Source organism: Cricetulus griseus, chromosome 6, assembly GCF_003668045.3.
Source record: "Cricetulus griseus strain 17A/GY chromosome 6, alternate assembly CriGri-PICRH-1.0, whole genome shotgun sequence".
Taxonomy (NCBI): Eukaryota; Metazoa; Chordata; class Mammalia; order Rodentia; family Cricetidae; genus Cricetulus; species Cricetulus griseus.
Window position 1 is genome coordinate 136,591,342 of NC_048599.1, and position 18,200 is coordinate 136,609,541.

At 54.0% G+C, this 18,200-nt stretch overlaps 3 protein-coding genes across 4 annotated transcripts; 1 reads left to right on the forward strand and 2 right to left on the reverse strand.

Annotated features, from left to right (window-relative positions):
* Positions 1 to 1,654: 1,654 nt before the first annotated feature.
* Cysrt1 (cysteine rich tail 1) lies at positions 1,655 to 3,056 on the reverse strand. The gene is made up of 2 exons (XM_027422849.2): positions 2,677 to 3,056; positions 1,655 to 2,322 (listed from the first exon to the last, which is right to left on the reverse strand). The coding sequence occupies exon 2, from the start codon at positions 2,312 to 2,314 to the stop codon at positions 1,886 to 1,888; it is 429 nt and encodes a 142-aa protein (XP_027278650.1). The 5' UTR covers positions 2,315 to 2,322; positions 2,677 to 3,056; the 3' UTR covers positions 1,655 to 1,885.
* A 3,059-nt stretch (positions 3,057 to 6,115) lies between these two features.
* Rnf208 (ring finger protein 208) lies at positions 6,116 to 6,913 on the forward strand. Its single transcript, XM_035446236.1, has one exon. It carries the CDS (start codon positions 6,116 to 6,118, stop codon positions 6,911 to 6,913), a length of 798 nt encoding a protein of 265 aa, XP_035302127.1.
* Positions 6,914 to 9,927: 3,014 nt separating this feature from the next.
* On the reverse strand, positions 9,928 to 18,146 carry Ndor1 (NADPH dependent diflavin oxidoreductase 1). Of its 2 annotated transcripts, XM_027422846.2 has the most exons (14): positions 17,952 to 18,145; positions 17,595 to 17,672; positions 14,754 to 14,851; positions 13,000 to 13,098; positions 12,816 to 12,917; positions 12,493 to 12,702; positions 12,069 to 12,190; positions 11,759 to 11,979; positions 11,572 to 11,679; positions 11,287 to 11,401; positions 11,003 to 11,149; positions 10,791 to 10,909; positions 10,629 to 10,723; positions 9,928 to 10,525 (listed from the first exon to the last, which is right to left on the reverse strand). In XM_027422846.2, exons 1-14 carry the CDS (start codon positions 18,084 to 18,086, stop codon positions 10,381 to 10,383), a joined length of 1,794 nt encoding a protein of 597 aa, XP_027278647.1. In that variant the 5' UTR covers positions 18,087 to 18,145; the 3' UTR covers positions 9,928 to 10,380. The 2 variants fall into 2 exon arrangements, 1 of the variants encoding a protein (XP_027278647.1); XR_003486701.1 differs by lacking the exon at positions 9,928 to 10,525 and having other exon boundaries at positions 10,791 to 10,880; positions 17,952 to 18,146.
* Positions 18,147 to 18,200: the final 54 nt, after the last annotated feature.

Genomic DNA, 18,200 nt, shown 5'->3' on the forward strand with positions numbered 1-18,200 from the left:
CACCCACTGGGCAGGCAATCAGGTGAACCAGCCCCCTGCAGAACGGATGCTATCCAGACCACTCCCTCCTGTAACTCCTAGAGATCTGGCTTTATCTTTCTCCACCCTAGATGTCCCCAGAGTTTATGTCCTCCCCATTCCTGTACCCTTCTCCCAAGCTCAAGCCCTCACTCCTCATTTGATCCCCCTTTTGTAATGTTTTCCTGTTTTGGCCTGAGGGATGCTCACTCTTCAGCCTCAGCTCACATCACCTCCCAGGGAACCTGCTCCTACCCCTAGCTCCATGGTAGGGAGCATATTCTTGCTAATTTATGGCACTTCTCAGGATCACCTTCCTCCCTACCTAAACTAGGTCTATCCTGTGATGTCACAGGCAGGAGCCTGCCCATCAGCCCTGAAGTGGCACTCAGATAGACTCCCTCACACAACCATCATCCCAGAAACCCCACACCCCATCCCAAGCACCTCCCAATTGATTGCCTATGGGACCCTTAGCCTTTGCAATAGTCCAGACAGACAGTTGAGGGAAGTGGGATCAGTGTTCCCTGTGATGAGGACTGGAGACAGCACAGAATGAGGGAGACCCAGTTGAGATGGGACAGGCTGGCAGGACCCCTAGGACTGCACACAGGGTTGCTAGGAGAAAGCCAAAGGGCACAGCAAGCTTCCTTTCTCACTTTTACCCACCTGCTTGGCAATCTGCCTTTAAGACTGGTCAAACGGGTTCCTGTGCTGGCCTTCACTGGATCAGGGGACAAGGGGCTTGGAGAGGAGAGTCAGGGCAATGAATGACCTGGAGACCTCTATACACTACACATCTAGCCTGCCCTCTTATATGACCTGTCTCTGCATCAGGGGAGGGCCAACTTCAGGAGGACTCGTTTGTCTTGTGAGGCCAGCTCTTCCTCTTCATGTGGCGCTGTGGCTCTGCCCTGCCCCGGAAACACCAGGCTACCCAGAGCTGGCCTGCTTGCACACTCCCTACCCTGGTGTCTCATACATGCCCCCAGCAGGCATCTTACACTGCTTGGACAGACAAGAAGAGAACACTCCCCCTTCACCCTTCCCTGCCTCATCTTCAAAGCCTGGTACACATCACTCGAAATAGGTTCAACAGCAGAACTTTGGATTGTAGGAATTATCTTTTGTGGGAAACTAGAAACATGCCCTGGCTGAGGCCGGGAGGTGACTCACATTGGGCAGGGCTGGGTTTTGGGCCCTGGATCTTGAGCTCCCACTCCCTGAAACCTGCTAACATCAACCCCACCCACCAACAGCCCTCCAATCTGATCCTTCCCCAGAGTATTTTCTTGGGGCCCCCCACAGTGGCAAGTATGAGACCCCCATCTTGTGACTTGGTTAACCTTGTTTACTACCTCAGCTTTAGCCCTAGGGAGAACTGGGACCTGGCCCAGGGAGGTGAACATATTACCACCTACAGGCCCCTGGGTGGACTGAAGCCTGCAAGGCCCCTAAATTGTGGATGTCATGAGGCAGTGGCTTTCCAGTCTCTGGAAGGTCCCACAGGGTCTGGGAGCCTACTGGGGAGATTGTATTTGTGTATTTGAGGGCAAAAGTAGCTGTCCAGACTAGGACCCTCTCCCAAATGGGCCCCTGGCAAAAAAAGGAGTCACTGGCACAATGCTCACCCTGCTTTATTGCCAAAGTCTTGCAGGAACTGAAGGGTGTCCCTATTCTGCCAATGTGGTTGGTGGCTGGGACCATATTCCAGAGGGCGCCAGTTGATCCTTCCTGGTGGACAGGCTCCCCCGTCCAGACCAGCAAGTGGCTGATGCCCATGACAATGGCCGCTTCTGATGTCCAGCACCACTTTGGCATTGAGCTCAGGCCTGGGCCCCACAGCCCTGGATATTGGATAGCCAGGCTAGGAGACAACACAACAACAGCTGTGACAACGGCAGAATCGTGGACAGTGGCAGCAAGAGCAGCAAGGGAAGCAGCAGCAGTTGTGGGCAATGTCATCGCCACGCCCCACAGGCGGCAGGCCAGCATAGGTCAGTCCTGATGGACGCTGCCCACTGCTATAGGGATTGCAGGGTGACTGCCAGGTCTGTTGGCTCTGCTCAGGAGTACCTTTGATACCCTTGATCCCCTTGGGCCCTGGGGCTTCAGTGGGTTGCAAGATGCCCACTGGTTCTGGGACACAGGTTCCTGAAGGCAGAGGCTGAGTCTCAGAGGAGGAAGATGAAGAGGGAACCTCCTCTAACTGCTGCCCCAGGTCAGACCGCAGGTGAGCCCGAGGGATGCTGATATGGGCATATGGATTCTTCGTAAGTATCTCATGGGGGTCCATGGCCCAGGCTGCAGGGGTGAGCAGAGACACATATGTGGACACAGGGAAGAAAAAAGCTGCTTAGAAGCCTGTAGCCCAAGAAGACACCCATTTAGGAGGAGCCTGCCTTGTGAAGAGCCATATCACTGAGGTATCTGCAGGCAGATGTGGGGACATCAGAATACACACAAGGCCTATGTGTCTTGGAGGTAGGTCCAAGTACCAGTTGCCACCCTCCATCAAGTATCCAAGAAATGCTCCTGGATGCAGCTGGGAATGGGGATATAAGGCTAGGAGACACTGGTGAGCTGGTCCAAGGGAGAGTAGGGGCTGTCTTAGGAGGTCCCTCTAAGTACAGGTCAGTCACTGGGGCAAGGACTCACCTGCAGTAAGCAGCAGCAGCAGTATGTGTTCTTGTCTTCCAGCTCCAGGTCCCAGTGCCTGCGAACACAGCTACCAGCAGGTGCCTTTTCCCTCCTAGAGAGGGGTGGGGCTTTGGGGTGGAGCTCAAAGATGGGGTTCCCAAGATCCTAAGAGGCCTTAGCAACTAGAGCACAGCAGCCAGTCACCCCTCATTCCCAGATGGGTGGAGGCCAAGGTTTGGGCTCTAAGGGGCATTTGCCAATCTAGGGTGAGTCAATCACGATTCATCTACCTCCTTGGGTCATGGCCTCTGGAAGGAAGTGGAGGCAGGCCATTGGATTCTGGGGCCTTCCGATGGGATGGGGTTATCCAGCCGTTGCTCACATTTCTACAGCACTGTCCAGAGTTCCTCCTTGCCACCTACTGCCCATACCCAGCAGATACTGGGATTCTTGAGACTACTTGGAGGGTTGTCCACTTTAATAATAATAAAAAAATGTTTGACACAACTTTGTAGATATAATTTACTCATCTTATAATTGGTGACATGGATTTCAGACACAGTGACATTTTCGGCTTGTTTTTGAAACTGCAGTTTCCCTGTGTTGGTGAGTTGGGGTGAAAGTTTCCCAAAGTTTTCTGTCCCCTGCACCCATTCTTGGCCCTGGCACCCTTTTGCTTCTGTATCTTCACCTCCTTGCCCATAGGGGACACGAAGAATGACGGTGGGGCTAGGGGTGAAACAATAGTAGCAAGCTTATGGACCAACCGGTGAGCTCTTCTGGATCTACACTACAGTGGGACAGGCTCGGACACCATTCGGGAAAACACCAGGAAGGAGAGACCAAGTAGGACAGGGACTGCAAGCCAGGGTGACTGAGTAGCCTGCGTAGAGCCAGTCAGGCAGGTTGAGCAACTTAGCAAGTAGAAGGAAATGGGTCTGGGGGAAACATGCTTAAGAGGTGGAAAACCGAGCTCTCCACGTAGGAGTCCGACTCCGCCCCTAGCCGCGAGCATGCGTAAACCCAGCCGAGGTGCCCAGTGAAAACTTAATTCCCCAGAAGCCTTCGCGCTCCAGGGTTTCCCGAAAGACCCGGTTTGGATGGATCCTTGCCTTGCTCCACTCAGGATAGAACTGCGGCGGGGGGATGGGAGGAGCGCTTATTCTCCCACGGGGCGTGGCTTTATTTCACGGGGTGGGACTCTAGGCAAAGGGTGGGGCCGTAGGTGGCTTTGCGCGTGGGCGGAGTGGGTGGGTGAGCGAACGGAGACCTCCCGGGAAAGGTGGACTCATTCCTTTCTCTGGCCACAACTACCTGAGTTACCCCAGCATGATGCCAGGATCCCACAAGACGCCTCCCCTCCACATGCCCGCACCTGACCCCTTCTCTCACCTGGTCTTGCTGAAGGAGCCCTGATGTGTGTCCTTGGTTCCATAGAGCTGTAAAGTCTGGCCCAGCTTTGGCTCACCAGGAACACTTAAGAAAATCTGGACTGTCCAGGGTCAGGCAAGGACTCAGTGTTGGTCACAGGTATGGCACCATGCTGCATGGTGGCCATGAGGTGGTAAAGAATGGCATTCTGAACATGTAGATATCCTGGTCCCCAGCGTGTCCTTTGTCCTTTCCTCACGGAGGGCTCCCCTGAGGCAAAGGTGTAGTCCAGGTAGAAGAGGACCAGGTAGGAGGAGGAAGACGAAAGGAATGGGGCCTCTGCTGGGTGGGGTCAGTTTAGTACATAACTGAGACGTAGAAGCACGTGCTGACCTGATGCGATACAAGAAAGGGCTACTCCACCCTAGGCAGGTGAGTGCTCAGTGGGCCCTCCACCCAACACGTGGACTCCCATCCTGTCCGAGCCTCCTCGTGACTGCCTCAGCTCCCCTCTGTCCACTCCTCTGGTATCCGCTTAGCCCCTTATCCCTTTTACTGTCATATCACCCTCTTTGAGCTGATGAGTCTTGGGTGCAATGTGTGGATACGTCAGTGAGTTGGAAAACTCCCGGCGTTCAAACAGGGGGTGTGTCGGGGTTTGGAGTGAAGGGACCCTCCCTGCCCCTTCAGAGCTCGAAAGGTAGAGGCGACACTGGTGGAACGCTGGGACTCCTGCTCGGGCATTGTGAGGCTCAAATGTGAGGGAATAAAAAGTGAAGGTTTCCCTTAGAAAATTCGGCGGAGGGTTTGGCCCCTCCGAGTGCCAGCTAAGAGGGAAGGGAATGTTGGCGACCCGGGTATCCTGACCCTCCTGTAGCTAGCTGGGTGGGCGACCCTGAGAGCGGACGCCGGGCCAGGAGTGGATCGAGGGGCGGCTAGGAGACTGGCCCCGCCCCGTGGACCCCGCGCGGGTCCCCAGACGGGGGGTGGCGCTGCGGGCGCGGCGGGCGCCGCGCGCACTGCGGTCCCCGCGCCTCCGCCGCAGAACGCGCCACGCTCCGCACGCACCTGCCGCTGCCGTCGCCGCCGCTGTCGCCGCCGCCTCGCGGAGCCTTGCGTCCAGCACCAGCGCTCGCGCCCCTGGGTGCCGCCTTCGCCCGCCATCGCCCGAGGTCGCCGCTGGAGCCGCGAGAGCTATCGGAGCCGCTAGAGCGGGAGCGCCAAGGTGCGAGCGCTGCATCCGGGCCTGCCTTTGAGACAACCTCTGCTGCTGCGGCGGCGCAGCCGGGGAACGCCAGGCTGGGGCAGGTGAGCGGGGGGAGGGGCGGGGGTCAGACGCATCATTCCTTCCTTCTCTCATAGGGTCAGTCCTCCGGACAGTGAATCTGGCCTCGGAGGGCATACTGGGGAGGGGGTTGGGTTCAGAATTCCGTGAAGACTTGGATCCCACGGATGAGGTCAGGGTCAGAGGTCGGGCACCCTGTCCTTTGTGCAGGGGTGGGGGTGAGGGCGAAAGTGAGGTGGGCCCCGTGCTGCCCTCACGCTGTCTCTCACCCGCAGCTCGGGCCTGGTGCAGGCCTCTCCATTGCTGTTGCCGCGGAGCCTGCAGCCCAGGTCCTCCGGCAGCCAGGGATCAGGCTAGCTGCCTTCTCTGGGCGCCCTGTCCTGGAGCCATGGGGCCCACCTAGCCCCTGCCTGCCCAGATGTCCCGGCCCAGGGACTGCTGACCTCTGCTGCAGGAGGAGGCCCCTCCACGCCCCCTTGCCAGCCTCAGCAGACAGAGACCCTGGGTGAGCCTCTGGGTGAGCCCCACAATCCAAGACAGCCTCCCATACCCCCCTGCCCCCGCCTGCTTCCCCCTCCCCCTCCTCTCCCTCCTCCTCTTCGGACTGAACCAGATAAGCCATTGTGGCCACTTGGGGGGGGGCTGCCCCCCAACCTGTCACCGGCTGCCCCTTGCAGTCCACGTTGTAACCGGGGTCCTCACCAGGCCTGGCAGGACCAGGATGCAGCCCCTTCTCTTCCCCCACGGCCCCACCCAACACCCCCACCTGTGCCAACGTCCGGTCTGACTGTAGAGAGCCGGATGCCAGCTGACCCTGGGCCCGAGGTGGGCAGTGGATGGCCGGGCCTCCTCATGTCCTGCCTGAAAGGCCCCCATGTCATCCTCAAAATGGAGGCCATGAAGATTGTCCACCCTGAAAAGTTCCCTGAGCTCCCGGCGGCCACCCCTTGCTTCCCACCTGCACCCAGGCCCACTCCCACTCTGGCACCCAAGCGTGCTTGGCCCTCAGACACAGAGATCATTGTCAACCAGGCATGTGGGGGGGACATGCCTACCTTGGAAGGAGCACCCCACACTCCACCCTTGCCAAGGCGGCCCCGCAAGGGCAGTTCTGAATTGGGCTTTCCCCGGGTGGCACCAGTGGATGAGGTCATTGTAAATCAATATGTGATTCGACCTGGCCCAACAGCCTCTGCACCTTCATCATCTGGGCCAGTGATAGCAGGTGAGCCCCTGGAATGCCCCACCTGTGGGCACACATACAACGTCACTCAGCGGCGGCCCCGTGTGCTGTCTTGCCTGCACTCTGTGTGTGAGCAGTGCCTGCAGATTCTTTACGAGTCTTGTCCTAAGTACAAGTTTATTTCATGTCCCACCTGCCACCGTGAGACTGTGCTCTTCACTGACTATGGCCTGGCTGCACTGGCTGTCAACACATCCATCCTGAGCCGCTTGCCACCTGAAGCCCTGACTGCCCCATCCGGTGGCCAGTGGGGGGGTGAATCTGAAGGCAGCTGCTACCAGACCTTCCGGCAGTACTGTGGGGCTGCATGCACCTGCCATGTGCGGAACCCACTATCAGCCTGTTCCATCATGTAGTGTTCACCTGCCCACTACTGCCTGCCGGCCCTTGCTCGCCGCTTCTTCAGGGAACTGGCCCTGCCCTGTTGCCCGCTGACCCTTTCTCGCCCACTGTGGCTTCTGGCCCTACCCCGCGTGGCATTGTCGCTGCAGCCAACTTTGCCATTAAAACTCTTTGCCAAAGTTTGCACTTGTTCACTGATTGAAGCTTACTCCTGTGGCCTATGCCCACGCTTGGGCCAAGGGTAGGTTCCCAGGGCTGTAGCCCAGACAGGGTCTCATTAAGAGCCAGAAGGCCACCCAACTCCATTCAAGGTTAGTCTGCTCTACTTGTTGATGGCCAGGCTGGGCCAAGTTTGCTGCTGCTGGGTCAAGTGTGCTGCTCAGGAGACCTGGGACTAGCTGTGAACATATTGGTGCAGAGGACTGCTAGTATGTGGCACATGGGGCTGTGACCCAGCTAGGCTAGAATTTTCAGCTGTGTGTGGCGATGCTCATTGGTAATCCCAGCACTCTGGAAGTTAAGGCAGGAGAATTGTGAGGTCAGCATGGGTTACACAGTGAGATCCACCCCCCTCCCAAAGTACCTTTCCCCTGGCCAAGGATGTGTGGAAATGGCCTTTGGACAGCATGAGTAGAGGCTTACAGCCGGCTAAGATTATGGCAGGACAAGACCCAGCAGTCTCCTGTATGGTGCTGGTCTGCCTGTGACTGGAACAGGTACCTTCGAAGGGTGTCAGGAGAACTGCCTGGATGGCAGAGATGGAGTAATGATGAGGATGACTGGTAACAATGGTATCAGTAGCAACAGTTTATTGAGAGCCATTCTTACGCTGGGTATAGACTGAAACATCCTACCTTTCATTGCATCACCAATAAGCCACGAGGTGGGCTTACATTTATCTTCATCTCCCAAGTGAGGGCTCCTAGTCCAGTGACACGAATTGTAGTCAACTAGAAACAGAGCTGGACCTTAGGCATTTACAGGCTTCGGGGTCTGGATTGAACCTTGGCCCTTGCAGTACAAAGTCAGTATTGATCCCAGTTGCTCTGGGGGCTGTCCTGCCTGGTGAGGGTATCTTAGGTTGTGTGAGGAGCTTTTAAGGCTATGTTTGTGCAGTGCAGGCCTCTCCTGCTAGCTACTGTGGCCTTCAGGGACACACCCCAACCTCTGGATCAGGTGAGAGGGTCTCTGCAGCCTTGCCTTCTCCTATAAACAAAATTACTGCTAGATCTCTGTTCACATGTGTCTACTCTCACCAGCTGGACTTCAGGAGCCAGTGTTATGACCCTGCCAATGCCTGTGGTCAGTAAAGCCCATGGCAAGCACATGGGTTTCTGTTCACAGCCCTTCCTGTTGGGCCAATCTCCTTCAGAGGCTGTCCTTGGGTTAGTGTCCTTGGCTTTAGCCAGTATCTGGGCTGCAGGGGTGTGTAAGCACTGAGGGCTGGCTCAGGCTCTTGGGCAGGCCTGGTCTTGGGATTGTGACAGAAAGTCTTTGCTGATTACCAGAATCTGGGCTTTGCTTAGCGGCCGGAACGGTCTAGGAGCATGAAGAGCACTCCTAGTAACATGAGTGGCATGAAGATGAGCACCAGCCCCAGCAGTTCTAATGCTAGAAGGCTTAGCAGTGAGAGGCGGCGGGCACAGGGGCCACGTTCCCGAAGTGCCCACAGCCAGGTACCTAGGCTGGGTGGGCAGGGTAGGAAGGGGAGACAGCTTCGGCCTCCCACAGGCCCTGCCAGAAAACGCAGCTGGTAGCGGTGCTCTAAGGATCCCCAGGGCCCAGGGTCAGGACGGAGGGGTATGGTGGATGCAGTGAGCGCTGGGCGCTGGGGTCCATCAGCTCGAAGCAGTTCCTCCTGCAGCTGACAGATCTCCCACTCTAGCATGGGTGTCTTCTGACGACACAGTGGACAGCACACACGGCCCAGGTCAGCTCTGGGGGTCATCCCTAACAGCTGGTGCAGGCAGCCCACACACAGGCTGTGACCACAGTTCAGCAGGGCTGGGTGGTGTTCATCAGGCCCATAAGGCTCAGTGCAGATGGGGCATTCCTCCTCTGCCTGCCCCTCACCCTCTTCCTGCTCCTCCATAGTTGACAGGGCCCAAGCACCAGTTGAGTCTCTGGCTCCCAGTTCAGGCTTACTGTCTGGACTCCTGGCACCCTGAGGGGGCATGAGATTATCCTCTTCATCTGATGGTAGCTGGCACAGTGGGTCCAGGAGCTCAGGACTCCAAGAAGCACAAGGTGAAATGGTGGGTGCAGAGCTGGTGTCATTAGGCCCCAGAGTAGAACCACCAGAACAGAAGTCAGGATGGGCAGATTGTGACTCCAGGGTGACAGCAGGGATTGATGGGAGTATGAAGGTTAAGTGTGGCCCCAGAAGCCAGGCAGAGTTTGATCTTGTCACTGGAGCACTGACCTCCAGGTACACCTTTGGCCTTGCTGGAAGTCAACTTCACTTGGGTCCGCACAGCGTTGTCAGCTCTTGGTATCTCAGGCCTAAGAGTGGTGTTGGCCAGGCCTGGTCTCTGTTCCAGCCGTTGTCGGACAAAGCAGAGGTTCCTCAGCTCCCAGCTGCCCTCGGACCTGTCTGACTCCTCCAACAGGGTTTCTCTTTCCAGGGGTAGAGGCCCTGCCCATGGGCGGGCCAACTCATATCACACCCCTCTACCCGCTCACTCTTCCAGATAGTACGTTCCAGCACTTGGTTGGGACTTTCCAATAGCTCTCTGGGCCCTCTGTTTGGCCAACAGAGAAGGGTATGAGCTTGGCTGAGCTGTTAAGGTTTAAGATCAGACAGAGCCAAGACTTGCCCTCTAAGAACAAAGGAGACACCAACAAGAACTTACGCATCAGACATCCAAGTGCAGTGTGACTCAAGCATAGCTATCTAACAAGGACACACACATACACAGTACATAGCCTGTGCACACGCTCTGCGAGGGTCTTTGGCCACCACTAGCAGATGCAGATAATCCATGTCCCACTTACCACCCTCAAATTTAGAAGAAGCAAAAAAGCAGAAGTGAGTAGCCACCCAGGCAGTTTACTGAAGATGTTAAGGACCCGGAGACAGACTGACTTGCTCATTTTCAATGCTCAGGAGACTTAGGCCTTGAGGTGTTGTGGGGTGAATGGAAATAGCACCAGGGCAGAGTAGCAGTGTAGCCCTCACAGACTCCATGCCTTTTGGAGGTCTTAGCAGGCCCCCGGTGGTATGGACCATAATGTATACCTGTGGACACAATGAAGGAGACTGAAGAGGAAACCAGGATGTAGGTTGCACAGGGGTTGGGATTAAGTGTGGGTGGGATACTGGATCCCACTAAGTATTCAGGGAGTGCTCTCCTAATCAGCTGGAGCCAAGAAGCTACACCATGGGTCTAACCAGTGTTCTGGGATCAGAGAAGGACAGGAGGTGATTTCAGTAGGTCTTCCAGTGCAGCTGTTATGTGGGAGTGAGCTAGCAAGTAGCTCCTCAGGCCCAGGTCTCAGTCTGGAAGCGCAGTGTCTGCTGGAGTCTGGCAAGGTAGACAGCTGCATCTGGGTTGGAGAGTTGTCCTATTTCTTGAAAAATGGATGTCAAGGCTTCCGCAACGTCCGTAGGCATATACTTTGCATTGCTGGAGGGGCAGGCCTCAGAAAGCTCAGTGATCCTGTGGCCCCAACCCCCACTCCCCACCTCTGAAGGCTGGACCACTCCTCTATACTCCCAAGTTGGCTCACCCCGCTAGATAGAAGTAGGCACCGCGGCGATCCAGCAGCTCCCAGACAAGTGGCCCTAGTTCTCGGAGCCGGTGCTGCACGTATACCTTCTGCTCCTGCAGGTATCAGAGGCTGAGTTTCAGCCATCCCCACTCCTGCCCCATCTAACTTGAGTATACTCACCTGCTCCCGAGAGAAGGCTGTAACCAGGGTCAGGCAGCCCTTCTTCTCTAGTTCCTGCCACTCAGTCTGCCAGTAGAAGTCCTGATCCCGCTGGCGGCAGCCAAAGAACAAGAAGTTTCCTGGGGTACAGAGGGTAGCCCCCCCCATCTGGATGCAGGGATTCAGTAAGACCAGTCTCAGTGGTCACACTGCCCTGGGACTCCTGTACTCACCAGTTTGGCCATGGGCCACTCGCTCTTGAATGGCTGCTCGAAAGGGGGCCACACCAGTTCCAGGCCCCACCATAATAATGGGGGTATTTGGTGTCTCTGGGAACACTAGGCTCCCAGGTCGCACCCATAGAGGCACCCGGACAAGTCCTGTTGCAGGAGGGAGATGTTGAGGAGGTCAAAGACAAGGTTGAGGTGCTTGCTCACTGGTGGGGCTTGAGCTCCTGTGGCAGGAGTCACAGGAGCTTGAGGCTACAATCTCTCCCACTCCCAGAAATATGGATTACCTTGCTCAGGATTCAAGGATGCTAGCCAGGAGGAGCAGAGGCCACGACGGGGCTCCTTGAGACGAGTCTGGTACTGTACCACAGCCACAAGGATCTGTAGCCTCCTGGGATGAGCCTAGGGGCACAGTGAAGGCCCTGCCCTACTAAACCACTCCTGCCTGCTACCAACCCCACCCAGAGACAGCCTCTGGTAGAGAAACAGTCCCTGTTCAGAAGACAGCCCCTGCCTGCCCTGTCCCAGCTTTCCCATGGCCATCCAGTCTTCACTTTTACTGGGTCCCTCACCAGCAGGGAGGAGGCGATGGAGAAGGCCCGTGGACGGATCCGAGGGATAAGGTCCAAAAGGTAGTCTGGAGGGATGGCAGCCGCCGTGTGTGGGAAGTCACATAGCACCTGGATAGAGGGAGTCTTAGCATGGTGGTGGTGTGCTACGGTTCAAGGGCCCATACCCACTGCCTGCCCACTAGCCCACCTCCAAGATGGTCCTGCGGGGCCGATTACAGTACTCCCAGAGCTCTTCCTGACCTCTGGCAGAGCTGAATTCCAGCAGCTTCTCCCGCTCTAGCCCATGTTGGGAAAGACAAGCCAAGAGCTCAAAGAAGGAACGGCGGGGCACGCTGGCAATGTCCAAGTACTGTGACACAAGATGCCACACAGTGCAGGGCTGAGGCAGTCCTGGTGGGTAAGGGACACCTGCAGGAATGGCATGGAGACTTACTTGGTGGGCAGGGACATCAGGTGGTGCCCTGGACCTTAAGAGTTGGTACATCTCCCAGACTCACCTGGCTCCCGTGCCTTAAGCACGAAAAACTGATTGGGGTCCAGGCACAGCAATTGGCAGAACTGCTGGATGTGGGTCTCCGAGTTAGAGGGCATAATTAATACGACATCACCAGCAGCAAAACTATATGGAAAAGTCACCAGATATGTGGGAATGGTGTGGGGAGGACAAAGGAGTTGAGGGGAAGGGAGAGTATGTACTTTGGGGGAGGATGAAGGGACTAAGTAGACTGAAGAGGAAGAAAGCGATTATTCAGGGAGGGCTGGAGGGCTGTGCAAAGATCTCCAAGCCAATGGGCTGCATGGTCCTTGGCTTTGGCAGACCTTTCTGAACCCCCACCTACGGCCTACTTTTTCCCTGACCACGCCAGTTTCCTAAGAACACACGGCACCCTGCCCAACTTCTTGAGGGATTTGGCCCCTCACCTGATACTTGAATCTGTAATGTCAAACTCAATCAGCCGAACATCCTGGAAATGTTGGGGGCCAGTGACCCTCTGGTTGGTGACCACAGGTGCCAGGAAGGGCTGTAACTCTGATGGGGGTCTCTGAGGAGCTGAGCTGGCTATGGTTAGCTCCTCAGCTCCCACGCTGGGGACTTCCTCAAGAAACTGGAATATGAACTTGGAGGGCAAGCTGTAGGGGAAAATGGAAATATCAGGTGTGCAGGGGCCACTCAACCTTACCTTGAAGGGGTGCTAACCAGCTCAAAGTCCCTTGGTATTCACAGACCAAAAGTTCAGACTCACGGGACTCCATGAGGGATCTCAGGAAAGTCAAGGGGCACTGGGTACAGTCCCAGTATTTTCTTCCAAAGGTCCCCCAGCCAGGGGTCAATGGCAGCATCAGGACTAGGAGAGAGCACAGGAATTGGCCTCTGTTGGCCAGAGCCAAGATGGGGTGCCAGAGAGGTAGCCTGCAACCACCACTTACCCCAGCTCATGCTGGTCATCACCTAGACATGGGGGCAGAAGGGCACTGCCTCCTAGCTGCAGCAGCCTACGATGTAGTTTCTTGGCCACGAAGTTGAACCTGTGAAGACAGCAGGCTGGCTGGGACAACCAACAGTGAGGAGAGGTAGTGTAGCTGACCTCTTGGGCAGAGTCAATAGTACAGGGCTTCCCTAAAGGGTTACTTCCTCAGCAGTGCACATTGGCAGAATCCTAGGAAGGGGTAGGGCTTCAGCAGGCAGGGGATGAGAGATTAGAGCACCGAGGACCACAAATGGTAGGTTCCCTGATCTCAAGAAGGTGTCACATGGAGGACAGTCGCATTTTATTGACCTACACATATTTCTGAAGTGACTCCCTTTGGTCAGGGCTCCAGTTACCATTTGAGATTGGGAGAGGGTGCAGATAACCATGTTTTCATGTAAAAGGATTTTCTTTCTTTGGTCTGTAAAAGACACACTGGTCCCTGCACCACCTTCTCTTTTTGGGGACCACATCCATAGTTGGACTCCCTCCCATGTGCTCTGTGCATCCACACACATTCAGTGAGCAAAATCTCTAGCAGAGCAAGGCCATGTTGCCACCCATCTCCCGATTTTCTATTCTTTTGGGTTTAGTGAGATAGGGCCCCACACTGAAGCACAGGCTGGCCTAGAGATTGTGGCAATCCTCTCATTTTAGCCTCCTTAGTGCTTGGACTATAGGTGAGTGAGGAGCCATCATGCCCAGCTTCTATTTTCTGTTCTTTTTATCTAAAGAGGTTAAGTACCCTGAGATGGGGGGCTGGAGAGATGGCTCAGTGGTTAAGAGCACTGACTCCTCTTCCAAAGAACCTGGGTTCAATTCCCAGCACCCTCTTGGCAGCTCACAATTGTCTATAACTCCAGTTTCAGGGGACCCAACACCCATGGCAAAACACCAGTGTACATAAAAAAAAAAAAAAAAAAAAAAGAACCCTGCCAAATACACAACTTTTTATGGTGCTCATAAATGCTGGATCCTGGGCCCTATGAAAACAGGAAATGTTCAAAGTGCTGTTTGTCTTAGGTATTAGAGATCTAGTTGCACCTCTGAGCAGAAATCCCTCATTATCACCACATGAAATAAATGATGCAAAGAGCATTGCTTGTTAAGAGACACAGCTATCCACAAAAACCCTGAAAGAGAAAACTCATGAGCTGTCTCCATGTCTGACAAGTCACTTGAAGGTAAGCTGTCTTTTCAAGTTGTCAATACTTCACAGATCAGGTGTTGCTGAACTTCATCATGTGTTGTAATGTAATGCTGGCTGGTCTCAGCCTCCTCACGCCCTGAATTCCGTCTCTGGTGGTACTCTTCCGCCCTGTTCCTTCCCGGACTATGGTCTCCACTGTGCCAAGGCCTTACAAGAAGTAGGGTGCCTACCAGGGACTATCTGTGGATAAGATTGATCAGCTAACAGTGCAGGGACACATGGTCTACAGTGGATGGGCACTTGAGGGCTCAGTTACCTGTATAATTTCTTTTTTTTTTTTTAAAGATTTTATTTATTTATTATGTATACAACATTCTGCTTCCATGTATATCTGCACACCAGAAGAGGGCACCACCATGTGGTTGCTGGGAATTGAACTCAGGACTTCTGGAAGAGCAGCCAGTGCTCTTAACCTCTGAGCCATCTCTCCAGCCTGCCTGTCTAATTTCTTGCTTGATCTTGAGAACGATCCCTATCTGGCCAGCACGTCCACCCCTACTCACTTGGCATATGAGGAGTCCCCAAGGCCTAGGACAGCAAAATCCATTTGACAGAGGGAGGTAGACAGCAGGCTCTTCCGGAATATGAACCTCCAGAAGTTCTGTAGCCACAGGAAACCATGTTAGGACCCCAGCTCAGGCTGGTTTTCTGTCTGTCTGAGGCCCCAGCTGGGAGAGGATGCTATGTAAGTAAGATCATTAGAGCCCAGAAGTGTACACTGGCCAATCTAGATATCTCTCCTTTACATGGTGCAAATTACAGACCAGGAACTTGTATACAAAGAAAACTTATCCTAACTGTAAGTATTTCTCTTAAATGGTGACCTGAAGCTCAATGCCCCATGCTGTAAGTGGTAATCTAGTTACTAGGGCAGCCTGATGCCCTCTTGCAGTATACTTAATGTTTACTCTTTTGGTCTAAGGGGTGAATTCAGTTGCCACCCACCAATTACTTCCCTATTACTGTAGTGGTGGACCAGCCAGAAGCTTTGACTGAAGTCTTCTGGGTGAAGAAAGGGAGATGGGGTGTGCCCCAAGTCTGATTAATGCCCTGGAACTCTGGGTTTACACTGAATTCTCCAGTTTGGTGACTACTGCTGAGAAGCCAGTGGCACCTATTGTTGCCCTCTGTCCTGTTGGCCATCAGGTCATGCTGCTCTTCCCCAGTAGTTAACCCTATACTCTGTGACTGCCCTTTGCCCTCAGTAGGCCCCTTCCTAAGATGGGGTCGCTATCTTGGGCTGTAGTCTTGTCATTCCATTATGTGCCTTTACTTGCCTGTCACCGGGGTCTTCACTCTAGCAGATTCATTCACTCATTCTCTCTCTCTCTCTCTCTCTCTCTCTCTCTCTCTCTCTCTGTGTGTGTGTGTGTGTGAGTGTGTGTGTGACCTATTTGTACTTGGAAGCTGATGAAAAAGCTCCAGGACATGCCTGTCCCACAGCAGGTTTCATCAGCAGGGGATAGGCAGAGACCCAGTTACTGGATCTTTTCCTATAATTCCAATGTGTTTTAAAGATCAGGGCAGAGAGGCCAAGGCCTTCCTGTTCAGCAGACCATCTGTTACAAGAACATGCCCTTGCATGTGTTTTTGGGCGTTGGGTCTGTAGCTTCTTCAAAGGTCTTCAGTTCCTGTTATGATTGAGTCAGACACTACTGACTCCTACTCTTAGGTGAGGGTGCTGGGTACCTTATCTGTCCATAGACCAGAACACCTCAAACCTGAGGGAGATCTCTATCTTTCACCTCCTTGGCACTTTCTTAGGTATTTTTTTTTAGTTAATTTATTTTTAAAGTGTGGTTTTGCTTGAGGCAAGTTTGAAGCTGGCCTCAAACTCATGGTCCTTCAGCTTCAACCTCTGGAATGCTGAGATTATGGCTGAATGCCACCATATCTGGCTGATATTTTTTGAACTTTTAAGACACTTGTCATGTAGGTGAGGGCAGCCTTGAACTCATTCTATTTTAGCTTCTCCAGCTCTAGTGCTTGAGATTATAGTCTCTATCCCACATATACTGCTCTCCTTAGCAATCACCACTGACCCTAGGGACACCTCTCCAGACTGGTTTTTATTCTGCTTCACCTCGGATGGCTGCTACTCCTCTCAAGACTCCCACCTTCTTATCATTGACCTAGGGAAGGGGAAACTCCTCCTGTCTGACCATGACCATGCTAGATGGCAGTCCTGGAGTAGACAGGGGCTTTGTTTTTTCATGATTTTATTTTGGTTGCTTTAACAGTGACTCTCATGCTAGGACCCTTCTAGTACTACACAGCTAACTGTAGTTCCTGGGTTATCTCCTGGCCCCTGCACAACCAGATTCCACTCACTCCACAGGTGGAACTACAGTGTATCCTGTTTGCTGTGTTGTGATTCAGTCCTTCCTCGTATTCTAGATTCCTCTCATGACTCTATCTTTCTGGCCTCTCTAGAATGTGCCTGTTTTATTCTGCCTTGTGCCACCACCCACCTCAGACCACATCAACACCTTTTACTTGTGGTGGTGCATTCCCTGGCATTACTCCTGCCACCTTCAGACAGATGGTGATTTTGCTACACTGTGGTGGCTACTGTGTCACTTCCATAGTTTCTGTAGCTTTCATCTGAAGCCCAGGTGTTTCACTGTGCCACCCAGATCTTCTGAATGAAACTTTCTTCCTTCCCTCTTTCTGCCAACACAGTCTGTGGCTGGGGAATCTTCAACTTCCTGTCCTTCACTCAGTTTGCTTCTTACCACCACCTGCCCCTGGCTTTTATTTATTTTGGAGACAGGATCTTACTATGTAGTCAGGCTAACATGGACATCACTACACAGACCAGGCTCGTCTAGAACTCACAGAGTTCCCTCTGCCTCTCAAGTGCTATGATTAAAGGTGTGCTCCTTTCTTCCAAACAGCTGTGTCTTATTCCATGACCACCCCCCCCCCAGAACATCTGGCATCTGGTATTTTCCTGGTAACTGGCCATTAATCCTGCTGTGTTCACCACTGAGCTCCATGAAGGAGAAACGTGGCTGCTGTGTCCCAGATGGTGCCAGGAATATATATGCTTGAGAAAAAAAATTAAAGAATGTTTTCTGAATGTTAAAAACGTTAAACTTCAGCACGTGACTCAGACTAGATTCCCATGTAGGTCTGGGAGAACAAACAAAATGGCTAAACAATAGAAATCAAGGCTACTGAGTGTCTATTAAGAGCTATTTCTCTCCCAGATCCACTCAAAGAATATCCCTCAAAGCTACCTCTCATATACAACATGCACTGAAGGCCAGCTATTTCCTGTGCACCCAGGGGCTCTCACAGCAATGAAAAAGGGGTGAGGGTACAAATAAGGCTAGTCTTACCTTCATGTTGTCAGGAGGGTCTCCTTGGCCTGTGGTCGCACAAACAAATACCACCAGGGGCTCCCTAATGAGATTCGCCTCAAGGACAAGACACGGGTATGCGTAAGGGACTGACAGCCCTGGTCAGTCCCCTCCCTGCATCGCTCCCAACCCACCCCATTCAGATAGGGTAACAAGAGTAAAGTGTTTGAAGACTTGTTCCCAGTGGCTACCGGGCCTTCTCTTTTTCAGGCCTCAGCCTCGTGCCAAGCCCCCTTTCCCCTAAATCTGCCTGGGCCGTAGGGCAGCACTCAAACGCCCTCCGTTCGAGGACGCGAGGTTCGGGGGAGGGTCTCCGCCGTATCACCCGAGCCTCACCACCGCATAAGAGTCGAGCGCCTGCACGCGGCAACCTAGCCGCCGGCGCCGGGCCTCGCGACCCAGCCTCTCCGCTTCATCCTGGGCTGTGCCAGTCTGGCTGCCGAAAAGCACAAGCAGCTGCGGAACCTGCATCACCGCACCACGCCGGCCAGAACAGTACACACCACTAACTTCCCTTTTCCTCTGTCAACAGGAAATGACGTGTTTAGGCTGCGCCAGTGCGAGGTGGGAGGGCGCGCGGGTGGG